At 47.4% G+C, this 15,688-nt stretch overlaps 2 protein-coding genes across 8 annotated transcripts in view; one reads left to right on the top strand and one right to left on the bottom strand.

Annotated features, from left to right (window-relative positions):
- GABBR1 (gamma-aminobutyric acid type B receptor subunit 1) overlaps window positions 1–5,818 on the top strand; it is a 29,136-nt gene extending 23,318 nt beyond the window's left edge. For 5 of the 7 annotated variants that reach the window (XM_070584281.1, XM_070584279.1, XM_070584280.1 and 2 more), the window contains 7 exons: window positions 889–1,005; window positions 1,098–1,205; window positions 1,637–1,730; window positions 2,491–2,618; window positions 3,177–3,305; window positions 3,525–3,668; window positions 4,327–5,818. In XM_070584281.1, the coding sequence (XP_070440382.1) occupies window positions 889–1,005; window positions 1,098–1,205; window positions 1,637–1,730; window positions 2,491–2,618; window positions 3,177–3,305; window positions 3,525–3,668; window positions 4,327–4,500 (894 nt within the window). In that variant the 3' untranslated portion in view covers window positions 4,501–5,818. Of the gene's footprint in view, window positions 1–888; window positions 1,006–1,097; window positions 1,206–1,636; window positions 1,731–2,490; window positions 2,619–2,876; window positions 2,942–3,176; window positions 3,306–3,524; window positions 3,669–4,326 lie in introns of all 7 variants that reach the window. The other 2 variants (XR_011529675.1, XR_011529674.1) reach the window with 1 other exon arrangement.
- Window positions 5,819–10,323: 4,505 nt separating this feature from the next.
- On the bottom strand, window positions 10,324–15,384 carry LOC103566020 (olfactory receptor 2H1). The gene has a single exon (XM_070584288.1). It carries the CDS (start codon window positions 12,990–12,992, stop codon window positions 12,039–12,041), a length of 954 nt encoding a protein of 317 aa, XP_070440389.1. The 5' UTR covers window positions 12,993–15,384; the 3' UTR covers window positions 10,324–12,038.
- Between the last annotated feature and the right edge of the window lie 304 nt (window positions 15,385–15,688).

Below are 15,688 nucleotides of genomic sequence, written 5' to 3'. Positions count from 1 at the left end.
ACGGGACTTTTGGTACGTGGAAAGTTCTGGGGCTGTGGGGAAAGACTGGCTTCAACAGTGATATTTGTGTAGTTCTCTGTAATGCTGATGGGAAACACTCACCCTTCTTCCTGCTCCTCCTCACTCCTTCTCTTTCATCTGCACTGTGCCTGCTCTGATCATGCATCTGTGCACATGGCATTTGCACATACATGCACATACAATTCATCAGGAGATGTCTGTTCCCAGGGAGACCACAATGCAGTGGGAGAGGCAGACGGTTATCTGCAGTGCAGTATGAGAGGTATCAGAGTAGGGATCTGTGCAAAGTGCTGTGGGAGCAAAGAAGAGAAAGCAGCTCATAGAGTAGCTGGGTGGACCTCACAAGAGGTGGCATTTGAATATTGAAGGATGCATGGGATTTTGTCAGCTGGAGAAATAAAGGGTGGTTGCACTGGGGCAGAGGGAATGTCATGTGGCTAGCGAAGACACAAAAGAAGGTAGATCAAGGGAGAGCGAGCAGTTCAGCATGGCTGGAGCTTGGAGTAGGTGAGCTCCTGGGAGATGAGCCTGGAAAGGTGGCTGGGATTGTTTTGTGAAGTGCTTTGTGCCACATCTGGTGTTCAGGCTGCAACCTGTAGGCACTGGGGAGCAGTCAGAAGTGATTGGCCATTAAAACCAGGAGGTTTTAGCAAGATCACCTTGGAGGCAAAATAGAAAATGGATGGGAGGAATTTGTTAAAGGTAGGGAGACCATGCCCTGCTGTCTCTCCCCTCCCCCTCACTGTCCCCTACGGGCTGCATCCTGCCTGCCTTGTCATCTGTTCCCTCCTACAGCCCTGCCCCATCCTCACCACAGTCCCACCTACTGCCCCAATGTATTCTGCCCTGCCCTCTTTCCTTTCCTAGGCCCGCCTCTGGCTCCTGGGTCTGGGCTTTAGTCTGGGCTATGGCTCCATGTTCACCAAGATCTGGTGGGTCCACACAGTCTTTACAAAGAAGGAGGAAAAGAAGGAGTGGAGGAAGGTGAGCTGCTTCCTGTCCCTCAGCCCCTAGCTCCTTGGCTCTTGGGGCCTAGAGGACTTTCCCCAACATGCCTGTGCTCCATGTTTACCCAGACCCTGGAGCCCTGGAAGCTGTATGCCACGGTGGGCCTGCTGGTGGGCATGGATGTCCTCACTCTTGCCATCTGGCAGATTGTAGACCCCTTGCACCGGACCATTGAGGTACCGCATAAGAGGAGGCACTGCGGTCAGGAGGCTGAGCAGGGCTCACTAGTGCTCAGGACCTCCGGGGCTGCATGTGGTCCTGAGGAGCAAAGCCACCCAGTAGGAGAGTGCTTTCTAGCCCTCTGCATATCAGTAGCTTTTCCTCTCCTTCCTAGAAGGAGCCCCATCAGAGGCCTCTGGGTTCATCTGAAGAAAGGACGTGGTGGGGATCCGGGAAATGTGTAGACTTTCGAGGCATCATGGAGGGAAGGGGAACAAGCATTTCCAAGGTGTTTAGGCAAACATCCCCAGGCCTGAGTGGAATTTGGCCTCACTATTGAGGATCTCATAGGAAAGAGGGGGCAGAGTTGGTGTCAGGAACTGAGCAGGGGTAGGGAGGGGAGGGGAGAATGGCAACCATCTTTCCTGTGGCCCTATTTCCCCCTTAGACTTTTGCCAAGGAGGAACCGAAGGAAGATATTGACGTGTCGATTCTGCCCCAGCTGGAGCACTGCAGCTCCAGGAAGATGAATACGTGGCTTGGTGTGTGGGATGTGGGGGAAGGAGGGGAATGATGCAGCAAAGGCAGGGGGATGGAGAAAGGACAGCAGGTTTGGAGGGAGAAGGGTCTTTGGAAAAAGAGACAGAGAGCTAATGTCAACACAGTTTAAATGTTCTCCTCTTTGTCATTGCGCTACTCTTCTCTGAGAATGAAGGAGATTCTTTTTGCTGTGAGGAGCTTAGGGTCTAAAGCAGGGATGAGGCAATACTTGTGTTCAGCAGAAGGACCGGTGGGGATGGCCTCATCCTCATCTCTAGACCTGATGCCATCTGTGTCTGGTCAGCTCCCTAAAGTAAGACCAGGGCTGTGAGGGTTTAGGTCCCCTTTGGCCTTTTTAACAATCTGTCTATTGTTATAATCTATCTATTGATCTATGACCATAAATGGCAAACCTACCCTGAGCCTGGAAAGCTGTCTTCCTACCTGGAGGTAAGAGGGTGAGCTACTGTGTGTGACCCAGGCCTTTGCCTGACTGACAGCTGCTCATGACCCTCACCTTCCTGTGTGATGTGGCTTCTAGTCCAAGGAGGAAGAGCTGAAATCTGGCCGAGTTGGGTGGACATTGAGAGGAGTGGACGGGGAGGGGTGTGCTAGGTCAGAGGGGCTGGATTGGAGAGGAGGCCCCCTTCTTACTGTGGAGCTGTAAGAAGGAGCAGTGGTAGGTGTAGTGCATAGAGAGGATGGGGATGCATGGGAGCATGGAGATCTTGTTGCCCAGGTGACCGTTTCCTGCCACCCTAGGCATTTTCTATGGTTATAAGGGGCTGCTGCTGCTACTGGGCATTTTTCTTGCTTATGAGACCAAGAGTGTATCCACTGAGAAGATCAATGACCACCGGGCTGTGGGCATGGCCATCTACAATGTGGCGGTGAGTTCCCTGGACACCTGGCATTGATGGGGAGGTCTGGGAAGAATCAGGCGCTAGATCTGGGATCAGTTGGGTGGAAGTCTTAAAAAGTTTTTAATGCCTCAGATATGTAAAGCACTTTACAGTTTATAAAGCACACTGCAGACACTATCTTATTAATCTTCATGCAACCACCCAATGAAGTGGATATTAATATCTCCACTATAAAGATGAGGAGGCAGAAAGAGAGAGGTTAAATTACTTGTGTGTGGTTTACAGGCTGGAGTCTGAATCAAGATTTCCTGCCAGATTTGCCCAGGGACTGGCTCTCGAGGACCCTGAATGTGTGTACAGAGATCATGGGAGTTCCTGCCTTGAGGGAGGGGTTGACCTAGAGCTGAAACTAGTTTGGGACAGTTTATTTGGGATCCTTCTCACTCTAGAGTTGAGGATGATCTTTTTCAAATGGAAAGTTCACCAGGAACCTATCCTCATAGACTCTCTCCTGGGGGGAAGAAAACCCTGGGTGTTGTCTGAGCCTGCAGATCTAAGACCCTCCCCAAAATGCTCTGCCCCCAGGTCCTGTGCCTCATCACTGCGCCTGTCACCATGATCCTGTCCAGCCAACAGGATGCAGCCTTCGCCTTTGCCTCTCTTGCCATAGTTTTCTCCTCCTATATCACTCTGGTTGTGCTCTTCGTGCCCAAGGTGAGGTTCGGGGTCTTCTTTCGCCCTGCCTACCCCATGCCCTCCAGCCCTTCTTCCCAGACCTCTCCCCTGCCTTTCCCTGCCCCCTCCTCCCAACTCTTCCCTTGTTTGGGGCCCAGCTTCCTTCTTATTTTCATTCCTTTCCAATTCCAAGTTACCGTCAGCTAATCGCTGACGCAGTCCCTGCTCGGCATCCCATGCCCCAAATGTTCCCCGCAGATGCGCAGGCTGATCACCCGAGGGGAGTGGCAGTCGGAGGCACAGGACACCATGAAGACAGGGTCATCTACCAACAACAACGAGGAGGAGAAGTCCCGGCTGTTGGAGAAGGAGAACCGCGAACTGGAGAAGATCATTGCTGAGGTGTGTGGTGGTGGCAGGGCTGGTGGCGGGGTCCAGGAGGCCCAAGTCTCAGGTCGAGTTTTCTGAACCAGAGCCTGAGATAGGGGTTGGGGTGTGTGTGGTCTATTGAGGGAAGGTCTCAGGAGAAAAGCTGCAGGGAGTGAGTGGAGGAGGGTAGGGAAGGGGAAAGGTTGATCAAGGATTCCATCTGATGGTTGGACTCATCAGGTGGAGGGAGCTGTGGGGCATGAACTGCACTGTGGACTTGACCCCCCTGCCCCCACAATAGGAGATGGAGGCGGCCATGGGCTGTCGGGGCCAGGTTGTAGGGGCAGCTGGATTTTGAACATACCCCCAGTGAAGGGAATCTAGGCAGGTACCCACGGTGCCCTTTGAGCCCCAGGCTGTAGTTAGGGGCTGGTGGGGAGCCAGAGTAGGGGATATGAAAACTGGGTTGATACATCTGTGTGTGAGATATTGGAAGCTATGTGCACTGACTTCTCCCCCTCCCCCGTTCTTTGTTTCCCTGATCTCTCTTTTTCCACTGGTGCCCCACTATGCCCTTTTGGCTCCCCTTGTTCTTTCCCTGAGTCCTCATTTTAATCCCCCCGCATTTTTCTCTGCCGTTCCTCCCTTTCCCTCCTCCCCACCCACTCTCCCATTATTTTTCTTCCTCCAGAAAGAGGAACGTGTCTCTGAACTGCGCCATCAGCTCCAGTCTCGGCAGCAGCTCCGCTCGCGGCGCCACCCTCCGACACCCCCAGACCCCTCTGGGGGCCTACCCAGGGGGCCTGCTGAGCCCCCTGACCGGCTTAGCTGTGATGGGAGTCGAGTCCATTTGCTTTACAAGTGAGGGAGTTTGAGGGAGGACAGGCCAGGAGGGGGAGGGAAAGGGAGCAGGGGAAGGGGGCGCTTGGGAGGAGGCAGGGGATCTCTACCCCTAGATGGGAAGAACATGCCACCCCATCCCATCTCTTGTAAATATGGGCCCCTCTGTGAGGCTGGGGTTATCTGGGTCTCCAATACTCTGGGAATCAGACCCTTTTCTCTCTTATTTATTCATACAATTTTATATTACTACTTCATAATTTAGTTTGTACCTCGCTTGAAGCTTCTCACTCACTGGCTCATTGGCAGCCTCACCACATACACCTTTCTGTTCTCTACAACACCCTCTGTCTCGTTGCCACAGCAACCCTGCAGCTATCTCCCTTGCTTTTGTGCTCTGCTCCCATCCAGCAGAGGTCTCCCCAAAGTGCCCTTTCTGCCTCAACAGGGGCCTCTCCATTTCTCTCGCCATCATAATCTCCTTCCATCCACAACATCCACAAGTTTTGTCCCTCCGGAATTTCGCTTCTTAAGGGCACTCATTCTTCTTGCCAAGGCTCACATGCTCTTCGCCTCTGCCCTGTGTGTGCTCATGCTTCCCAACATACGTGTATCCTCCCCTCCCCTGTTTGTTCCAATTGGACATGCTCATGTGCACACATGCTTCTCACATGTGGTTTCTTCCCCCTTCTTGTGGTCACATGTGCTCCTCTGTATTCCCTTTACTCGTAGTTACCGCATGCCCCTCTCGTGGTCATGGGTGTGCCCTTGTGAGTGTGTGGGTAGGTGTATGCCATTTGTCTGGCATGCTGAGTTGTGTCTTGCGTACTTTCACACATCCACATTCATCTACACATTTTCCCTGTGTGTACTCACGGTACCTTGTGTACCCTTACCCTTTGCACCTTAAAATCATTGTATTCTTCCAACAGAGCCATATGTGCCCACCCTGCACATCGTTATGCACTTTTCCCCAATTCATGTTTGGTGGGGCCATGCACACCCTCTCCTCATCACACTTGGCTTCTGCTAGAACTTTCCGCCCTCTCCTTTGTGCTCATGTACCACCCTCAGTCCACATTCACAATCATCTTCTCCCAAGATTGCTCCCTTTGGCTTTGTGTTTATCTGGGAGGATGATTAAGGGAGAAGAAATAGGGGCAGGTTTGGGGAGCTGCTTCTAGTGGATAGTTGGTAAGAATCCTGACCAAAGGAAGGCACCCTTCACTGTTGAGATGGACAGATGGACTTATGGGGTGGGAGGTGGTGTCCCATTCACACTGTGGTGTCTCTTAGGGAAGGATCTTCCCGAATCTCAATAAAGCAGTGAACAGTGTGACTCAGCACCTTGTCCCTTATTGTGAACAGAGTGGGCTTCAGTCCAAGGAGGGAGGTTCAGAGGGCTCCCTGTTAATGAAAAGGCATTGAAGTGGAAGGGTGGAAAGAGGTGTTTTATTGATCCACTGAGGGCTTAGCAGAGCAAAGCAGGACACGATTAGGGTTGAGATTAGTGAGTGATGACATTATCCATTAAAAATATGGGTTCTGGAGTCAGACTATCAGAGCGTCAGTTTCCACCACAGGCAAAAATGTTCCTTAATCTCTATTCTCCATGCCCTCATTTGTGAAGATCATCATCATCATCATCTAGTCCTCCATAGAGTGAATACAGAGACTAGTGCTTAGGATGGTTCTTGGCCAATGGAGTCTGTTGGGTAAATGCTAGCCACCGTCACTGCTGTTTAATGGGTTCTCTGACAGTGATGGGCACATACTGGGAGTCTGGAGCATGTGGCTGAACAGCTGATGTGAGCAGGGTCCTTCCTAGGAACTAAGAACAGCAAAAAGATGACTGCACGAAGATAGTGGATGAGATGGCCCCTGAGTGCTTACACCTTTAAAAGGCTTTGTCTAAGAACCCTGAGCATCTTGGAAGGAAATTGCTATCCAAATGAAAGAAAGTATTGAATGGCCAAGAGGAAACAAAAAAAACTTGCCCAGTGCTTTTGTGTCCTCTTGGAGAAGTGCTCTTTTGAAGCTCGACTTTTCTCTTTCCCTTTGGCACTGATTTTTTAAGCAATTCTCACATTTTTGCCAAAGAACAGCAAGGGTTGGCTGGGCCCTGTTATTTCACCATCCTGTGTAAGAACCAGTTTATGAAATTCCACGAGAACTTGGGTGGGTTAAACCTGAGACCAGTACTTGGAAACCAGTCCACTGTGATTATCCACCTTGGACCAATTGGACTTAATTTGAGTCTCCCCTCTTCCCACTGTGGACTATTCTCAAGGAAGGGGGAAGAAGCCTATGGAATAGGTAAGCCCGGAGTGTGGAAAATGAGCAGTTGGCTTTAGAAGCAGCAGCAGGATCCATGTACCAGCCCCAGGTAGAACGTAAAAGACGAGAATTACCACCTCACACTTTCTTTGCACTTAGGTGGGTGGTCAATTACAAACAAAGGGGTCAGAAGTTCTGCTGTGGCCAAGGGTGAGCAGGCCATCCTTTGCTAGCAGGACTGCAGGAAACAAGCCAATGATAGGGCTAGCAGAGGCTGCTGGTGGAAAGGGGGATGTGTTGCCAGGTGATGAGACCACCACTCAGCAGTTCTGGGAGGAGTAGCTCCCTTGGCATCTCCAGCCCTGCCCTGGTCAGGATGGGCTTCACAGATCTCTCTGACTTTGGAGTACCCTGGGCTAGACTGCCTGCCAGACCTCGGTGGCCCCTGCTCTGCCCTGACGGCCTCTTGCGTCCCTGCCTTAGTCACTTACTAACACAGAACATTTTGTGAGCAGTTTGCTGCTATGTTAGTTTTGTTATCTTTTCAATCATTCAACAAGTTCTGATTGGGAAAGTTGCGGCAGGTGTTTCTCTAGGCACTCGGGGTAGAGCCGTGAGCAAGATGAGCTTTAATGGGATGTACATTCTCAAAAGTGGGAAGATGAAGTTAGTAAGTAAGCAGGGGAAATAAATAAGACAGATTGAGAGAGCAACCAGGAGTGATAGACATCTCAGTTATTAGCTCTGATGCTCAGGACAGCCAGCCCTGTGGGGAAGGTGTTTTGTGCTCATATCTGCTGTCTGGCAAGGAGACTACAACTCTGCGAGAGGAAGATTTGTCCAGGGTCACAGAGCTAGCAAGGAGTAGAGCAAGCATTCAAGCTGCTTGTATTATTATTACTATTGTTGCATAACTTGTTACCCTAAAACAGTGGCTTAAAAGAATAATCATTTATTATCTCATGGTTTTTGTGGGTCAGGAACTCAGAGGACTGGGGAGATTTGAAGGCTGGGGCCTGGAGTTATCTAAAGGGTCTAAAGTGGGTGTGGGCTGAGAGCTGGAACCCCTACACATGGCCTTTCCATGTGGCGTGGGATTCCTCATGATGTGGTGACTATGTTCCAAAGGTGAGTCGAGAGAGAGACAGACAGACAGAACGAGAAATCCAGCTAGGTTGAAGCTGTATCATTTTTCTGGTGTAGCCTTTGAAGTCACATAGCATCACCTCTGCTGTATCCCAATCGTCCAGGCAGACAAGGCCTTGCCCAGATTCAAGGGGAGCAAACATAGTCCCCAACTCTTGGTGGGATGAGTATCAGACACACTGTAAAAAGCATGTGGGATGGGATCAATATGCTGTTGCAGACTTCTTTGGAAAGAACAATATGTCACATCTGGTCTACAGACTTCAAAGCCAGTGTTCACTCCACTTCACACACCGTCTACTCTCCCAAGCTGATCACCCAGTCCTGTCTATTTGCTAGCTTTCTGCCTCTGACCAGCCTTTGGTTCTTGCTGGACGCCTCAGGGCCAGCAGTAGTCCCATACCTAGCCCTTTCTGCCAATTGTGGCTCCTCCCACGGTCCACCGTAATTTTAGTCACTCTGGACAGGCACCTTTTTGTTTATTCACTCAGGCTTTTGAAGCAGAGAGTTCTGTTCCTTTGCACTTCATGGTCCATGGACTTGAGGGAAATCAGAGTATGGACTTACTGATGGCTTATTCCCCAAAAGTGGTGATATTCAAAATACTTTATCAATATGGTATCCACTTATATGGTGCTCTGGAGCACAGAAGGAAATGCTAGAGACTCTCTCACGAAGATAACCAGCACAAGTGGCCATAGCGGCGGAATACATTGAGGTCTACATAGGCCAGACACTGTGCTGGGGACCGATAGTGTAGAGAGGAGACATATGTGGAAGTAATACAGCATGCAGAGTGCCCCCTCCAGGTGTGTGTAGAGGGGTGGAGGGCAGGAAAAATAATCTTTTTCCTCTATTCATCTTAGGTTCTTCATCTGGGGCCCTGTAAATTAGACTGGCAAAAAACCAGATGAACAAGAGAAAAACAAACAAGTTTATTAATATGTGCATCGCTTATATACATGTGGGCACCTAGTGATGGGTAACCCAGGGGTGGTTAGAACTGGGGCTTGTATTCCATCATTGGCTAAGCAAAGGAAAAGGGGTTTGGGCTTCTGGGTGGGGGAGGAAGGTTATGGGAAGCTACTCAGGAAAAGTGTAAACAAGGGTTGTTTAGTGAGGTTTGTTATGCAGATTTAAGTCTCGCCTTCTTCATAAAAATTGCTGAGTCCTCTTCCTGCTACAGGAGAGGGAGGCACCTTTATAAATGTAAATTTCCTTTACAAATGGAAAACTTGTGTCCTGTTTTTAGAGCTTTTTCTGCACCTGCTGGTTCTCAATAGCCTTTAGCTCAAAATAATTCATATTCCGAAGAGGCCTATTTTGGGGTGGCATATTCTGGTACCCTTCAAGGCTGAGTGATTAATTCCGCCTAAGGGAAACCAGGAAGGCTGGCTTCACTGAGGGCTGGAGGGATGCAACAGGAGCTGGGCCCCACGCATCAGTACTTATCCTTGATTCAGTGAGAGCTTCAGATGGTGACCATACTTGAATAGGCAACTAAAACCCTGAGGTTTTTGAATAATGTCCATTAAATGCTTCCAACTCAGGACCGTATTGTATTAGGTGGTTAGGTAAGTGGCCGCCATCTTGGGACCTAAATCTTGTCATCTTACAGTGTCTTTAAGAGATCCCTTTTTCCAGTTCTATCCAATTCAGTAGTTTCTATAAATTTCTAAAATAATCCATACCTTTCTCCTTAATCATTTATCTCCCTGGTGTAACTCCTTCCCTCATATCTTCCCAGCTTAATGCGCAACTTGCTTAACTCTTTCCATATTGTAAATCAGCAAATATTTCGTATTAATTTTGTTCCCTCTGCTGTGGTTCAAACCTCTAGGAAGAATTCTCTGCTCCCCACACCACCTAAGCACTCATACACTTCATCCTTTTATTTTGTATTCCTTTGGCCTCTAATTTGCCTCCAACTCAGTTGTGTCTCGGTTACTTATGCTGGAAATATGTCTCTGACCACCTCTATCTTCTCTGGACACTTTGAGGGTTGTGACTGAGTAAACTTATGTTGGATTTTCTTCTGGAGTATCTGATAGATAGCTGTCCATGTAGAATTAATTCAGAATAAGATGTTGGTTCTAAAGCCTATGTTAAACCATTTATTGAACAAATGAGGTTTCATTAAAACAGATTCTTTTAGATTGCTTCATTTAATTCTCTGTTGTATTTTCTCTAGAGTTTGTCTAAAGAGGATTTTACTGTTCATGAATATCAGTGCCTCTGAGCATAGAGAGTTGATAAACAGGCAAAAAAGAATAGAGGTTTCCAAGTGCCAGTGAGAGAAAGAGGATGGAGGTGGTCATGAGAAAAAAAATTACGTAAGTGATTTGAAAAGTGGAATTAACGTTAACATTTCTTGTAGGGCTGAGATTAGGATTATTAAATATAAATGAGGGATCTACATTAAGATTAGGACACAGTTTAATAATGAGGCTGAGGAGACAATAAGATTAGTACACAAATGGCTAAAATGAAGATTAGGATTAAAATAGGTTAATGCTGCTGTTCTGTGCTGATGCCAGGGTAAATGTTGAGTCAAAGCCATTTTGTGTTGGAACTAGAAAAAAGGTAGGATTTCCCTTTTTCTTATTTTATCAGCATGTACCCAAAGAGAACTTGGTACTGTTGCTATGACCGTGGAAAAGCTTGGAAACAGCATCTATGAGATAAGGTACCTGCAGAGCCCTTTACACGTTATTTGGAGAGATTCATTCATTCCTTCATTCACCCATTCATTGATTTATAGAATTAAACGAGTGCCAATTTTCTGCAATATTCTGGTCCTTGCCTTCCTGCAGTCTGAATTCGAGTGGGGGACCTAAGCCAGGAACACACACCATGAGCTGTAAAAAAACTTCCCAAGCATGCTTTGTTTCTTGTTCCCATGAGATGCTATGAGGCACTTGATAAAACTCTTATTCCAGGGAAGCAAACCTCCAGCTGGGGGATTGAGTTAGATGTATTTTTAGGTTGGGATGATTTCCTCAAAGTTTACCGAGAGATGGAAGCTTCTCACCTGGGCTGGGGAGGCACCGTTTGTACCAAAAGAGCACGGAGACTTGAGTCAGCCCTCCTGGGTCCAAATCTCTGCATTTTAAATCTGCTACTTAAACACAGTGTCTTAGTTTCTGCATCTGAAAAAGGATAATAATATCTGCTTCCTAGTGTTGTTATAGGGATTACATGAGTCAATATGTGTCAATCGCTTTAAATGGTACCTGGAATATCATAATCAATATGTAAATACTTAATAATAACAATTCCATAATTATGATCTTTCTGAGCAGAGTACAGAACTGATGACCTTTAGAGAGGTCTTAGGTCAGGAGTCTGGGATGCCACATGCAATTCCACATTTTGCCAGTAGATGACAACAAAGTCTGCATTGTCAGAATTGTCCTGCCAGCCTAAACATTAAGATGTTTCCGCTCTGAGCTGTTTGCCTGTGATTTGCAGGCGCTGTAAAACAAGAAATACTAGGACTGGAAAGTTAAGCTTTCTCCCTAAGGCTCTGTTCTGGCTTCCAGCCTGAAGACACTCGGATGTTTGATTACAGTATAAAAGCAACAGTATGTATTTGAGAGGTTGACTGAAAGCAGGGGGGCCTGGATTTTAGTTCTAATACTGTGGGTTCTTGGGTGAGTTTCTGAACCTACCTGGGTTTCAGCTTCCCCTCTCCCTTGCTGTCATTTGGGGGGTAAAATAGAATAAGCATGCAAAACAGACACATAAGGAAATGGAAAAAACTTGAGGGAGAAGCAAAGAAGATATGGTAGGAATTAGAAATGGAGGTGAAGAAATAATGATGTATGACCAGGAAGATGAATTAAAAATGGAAATGATAAAATTAGGGACCTCATGGAGGCGAAGACTGTTAATAATGAAATAGAGAAAAGAGAAAATATTAAATTTGATTCGTATAAGGTTTCATATGGAGATACGTGCCTCCTCTTACCACATTTTCAGCTTCTGTCTCTTACACGTGCGTACACACACTCACACATATGCACACACACGTGGCTATCACCAATTACTGTGGCTTGACGGATGTGGAAGGGCAAGAGTGTGGGGAACACAAACTTCCTGACAAAAGCACGAAGAATCTCCTGTCGGTGGGAAAGCACATCAAGCAGCTCTCCCTCGGCTCTCTCTGGAGTCCCTGTCCTTCCCCAGCAACCTCCTGAACGCCCTCTTGACTTCCTTGTTCCTCAGGGTGTATATGAGAGGGTTAAGTGAAGGAGTGCCCACTGCATAGAAGAGACCAAAGAACTTGCCCCTCTTCTGAGCATACGGATCTTTGGGCTGGAGGTAGACAACAATGGCTGAGCTGTAGAAAAGAGTGACCACAATGAGATGGGAGGAGCAGGTCCCCAAAGCCTTTCTCCATGCTATGGCAGAGTTAATCCTCAGCACTGCCTGCGCAATAGCACTGTAAGAAGCAAGGATGAGGCTGAGGGGCACAACCAAGATGAATACACTGGCAACAGCCATCTGGATCTCATTGTATGTGGTGTCCCCACAGGAGAGTCTAATTAAAGCTGGGACCTCACACACAAAATCATCCACCTGCTGGTGGGGGCAGAAGGGCAGGCGGAGGGTGGGTGGTGTCTGGATCACTGACTCCACCAACCCAATGACCCAGGCCACAGCTGCCAGCTGCCAGCATAGGCGGGGGTGGATGACGGTCGCATAGTGGAGGGGCTGGCAGACAGCCACGTAGCGGTCAAAGGCCATCACTGTCAGGAGGATGCACTCAGTGGTCCCCAGGAACAGAAAGGTGAAGAGCTGGACAGAGCAGCCAAGGAAGCTGATGGTCTTCTTTGGGCCCCAGAGATTGACCAGCATCTGGGGGACACAACTTGTGGTGAAGCAGAGGTCCAAGAAGGAGAGGTTGGAGAGGAAAAAGTACATAGGAGAGTGGAGCCTGGGGTCCAGCACAGACAGCAGGATGATGAGTGTGTTGCCCACCAGAGACAGGAGGTAGGAAGTTAAGACAATGATGAAGAGGATTCTTTCAAGTCCTGGGTATTCAGAGAAGCCCAGAAGGAGGAAGCCCACTGGGGAGCTTTGGTTGACCATGGCCTGCTCCTGTCCAGACCCAGAAGGATAAGCGATGTCAGAGCAGTGTGTTCCAACCTGTCTTATCAAATCACCGTGGGTACTTGTCAGGTTGTAGCAGGTGGACGTTTCTCTTCCCTTCCTCTCTCTCTAGGCAAGCCACCATCCAGCAGCTCCTTCTCCCGCCCAGTTCCTCCCGGTCAGACGTTGACTAGTGCGAGTAAGGAAATCGTGGATGTGCTGGAAAACAGATGGAGCCTCACACTGGCACCTCAGACTTACTGGTTTAGAGTAAAGGAGGTGATGTAAAACATAGATTAATTAACTTTAACTAATTCAGCACACCTTTATTGAGTGCCACTATGTTTTGAGCACTGTTCTATGTGTTGCATTGTCCCTGTGTGTTTGTGGAAGAACTAGCAAAGCAATATATTTTTTTTTGGAGGAAGATTAGCCCTCAGCTAACTACTGCCAGTCCTCCTCTTTTTGCTGAGGAAGCCTGGCTCTGAGCTAACATCCGTGCCCATCTTCCCCTAGTTTATACGTGGGACGCCTACCACAGCATGGCTGCCAAGCAGTGCCATGTCCGCACCCGGGATCCGAACCAGCGAACCCCGGGCCGCCGAGAAGCGGAACGTGCGAACTTAACCGCTGCGCCACTGGGCCGGCCCAGGAAAGCAATATATTTTGAATGGATTTTCTGACTATGAATTATCTCTATAGCATTGATCATTTTTCTATTGGTCATACGAATTTTGTAGAGCTATTTTTATTCCATTTATTTATGCTTCTTTATTTGCAAGGGAGCTTATCAGAGACACTTGTTATATCTCTGAGAGAGATTTTCCCTTGATGTCTAGCGACTCTGTTCCCACACAGATCAGTTTGGTTGCCTAAGTCTCTGAACCAGGTGTCCTGGTTGGGGGAATTGGTCCACATGCTCATTTCCTGCCATGAGAAGTTTACAGGCAAGAGGTAAGTGTGGCCCCATGCACATTAAAATCACTGAGAAACTCACAGGAACATTATCAAAGACTCTGAGATTTAAAGGTCAGTAATTTCAACATACTGAGGGAATGAGAGAAAAGGGTCTGTCAGATGAAGGACCAATTTAGGTGGATATATCAGGGAAAGCTTCCTAGAGGAGGTGGCTGGATTTTTTTCTATAAAGGAGAGCGGTATTGGGGCATAGAAGGCCAACTCAGAGATAGGGTGAGAGGCTGCAGCCTCTCTGGCAGTTGGGAGATAAGGACTTGGGTTCTGTGGTCCCAGGAGATCTTAGGAAGGCCATTGGGGGGGTGGTGATAGGCGAGAGGGTGGGACAGCTGACCACAGTGCCCTGGGAGCTTATAGGGCGGCATGAGCATCTCCCATCGCAGGGTTCCCATTTTGTGTTTAAGCTCTCCCACGTCTCCTTTGTGCCAGAGATTTCGGCTTTTGTGTCTTGGTTTGTTCTTTATTTTTCTCCCATTGTTTTTTTTTTCTCCCTTATGGGATATATTTAAAGAAATTTTTCATATTTTTATATATTCAAAAAAAGTGTGAGTAAAGCAAATCTCTATAGTTTAATGAATAATAAAGTCACCCCCTGGTATGCCCACCAACCAGGTTAAGGAACTGAGCAAACGTTTCAAGTAGCTTAGAATCTTTGGGCGCCCCTCCCTGACTGCTCAATTTCCCACCCCTCTCACCGTTCTGAATTTTTAATTAATTATTCCTTTCTCTTCTTTTTTTGTGATATATTTCACATACCATAACATTCACTCTTTTTTTAATTCACTTTTTTAAAGTGTATAATTTAGTAGTTTTTACTGTATTCACAAGTTGTGCAACCAGTGCTATCAACTTTCAGGACATTTCATCACCCCAAAAAGAAACCTCGTGCTCATTAGCAGTTACCACTTCTTTTTTTTCTTTAATATAAAATTCTTTGTAACTCTAAACAACAGCCAGCTGTTTCTTATTCTTCCGCCAACTGTCATCCTAATCAATTTTTTGCATTTCTAACTTTCTCGTTCTCTTGACATTTCGCTTTCTCTTTCTCTGCCTTATTTTTGAATCTCTTTAGATTCCGTCTTCCTTAATGACTCTCCCCCTTTTCTCTCTTTTACTCTCTGTCTTTTCCACTCTTTCTTTCATTTACCATTTTTCTCCTAGTCCTTTGCCCTCTGACACATTCATTCATTGGTTTACGCATTTATTAATTTTTTGAGGCTCAAAAGTGCCAGCATTGTGCTAGGAGAGGGGGCAGGGGTTGGGCGAGTGTTTATGATACTTAAAGTCGTTTATGATAATCCAGTGATCTTTACCTCCTATTGCTCTCAGTAGCTACCATTTGTTGGGTGCTTCTTATGTGCCAAACGTCGTGCCCATCATCTCCCTGATCAACTGGTTCTCATCGCAACCCTGCAAAAAAAAATATTGTTACATCAATTTTACCAAGAAAGGAACAGTCTCAGAGAGGTTAAGTAACTTGGCTAAGGTCACCTAGCCAGTAGGTGCCAGGGTCAGGATTCTAGACCCTGTTTAACTCCAAATCTGGTGTTCCACTATTGAGGACATGTGGAAACTGATGTCTCATTGGAGAAGAATGAGTTTCTACTTACCCTCAATCAAATAAAAATCTCTTCTGCTCCCAGTGATGATGAAACCCAACTAGTGCCTAGCCTCCATTTGGACATCAAGAGGAAAACAACAAAATCAAGAAGAATGGGCAG

The sequence above is a fragment of the Equus przewalskii genome, chromosome 19, assembly GCF_037783145.1.
Source record: "Equus przewalskii isolate Varuska chromosome 19, EquPr2, whole genome shotgun sequence".
In the NCBI taxonomy this organism is placed as follows: Eukaryota; Metazoa; Chordata; class Mammalia; order Perissodactyla; family Equidae; genus Equus; species Equus przewalskii.
Note: the sequence above shows the minus strand (reverse complement) of the source record. Positions and strands in the feature narration are given on the sequence as shown.

Coding starts and splice junctions, on each gene's coding strand:
- LOC103566020 (XM_070584288.1), bottom strand. CDS start 12,992: ATGGTCAACCAAAGCTCCCCAGTGGGCTTCCTCCTTCTGGGCTTCTCT.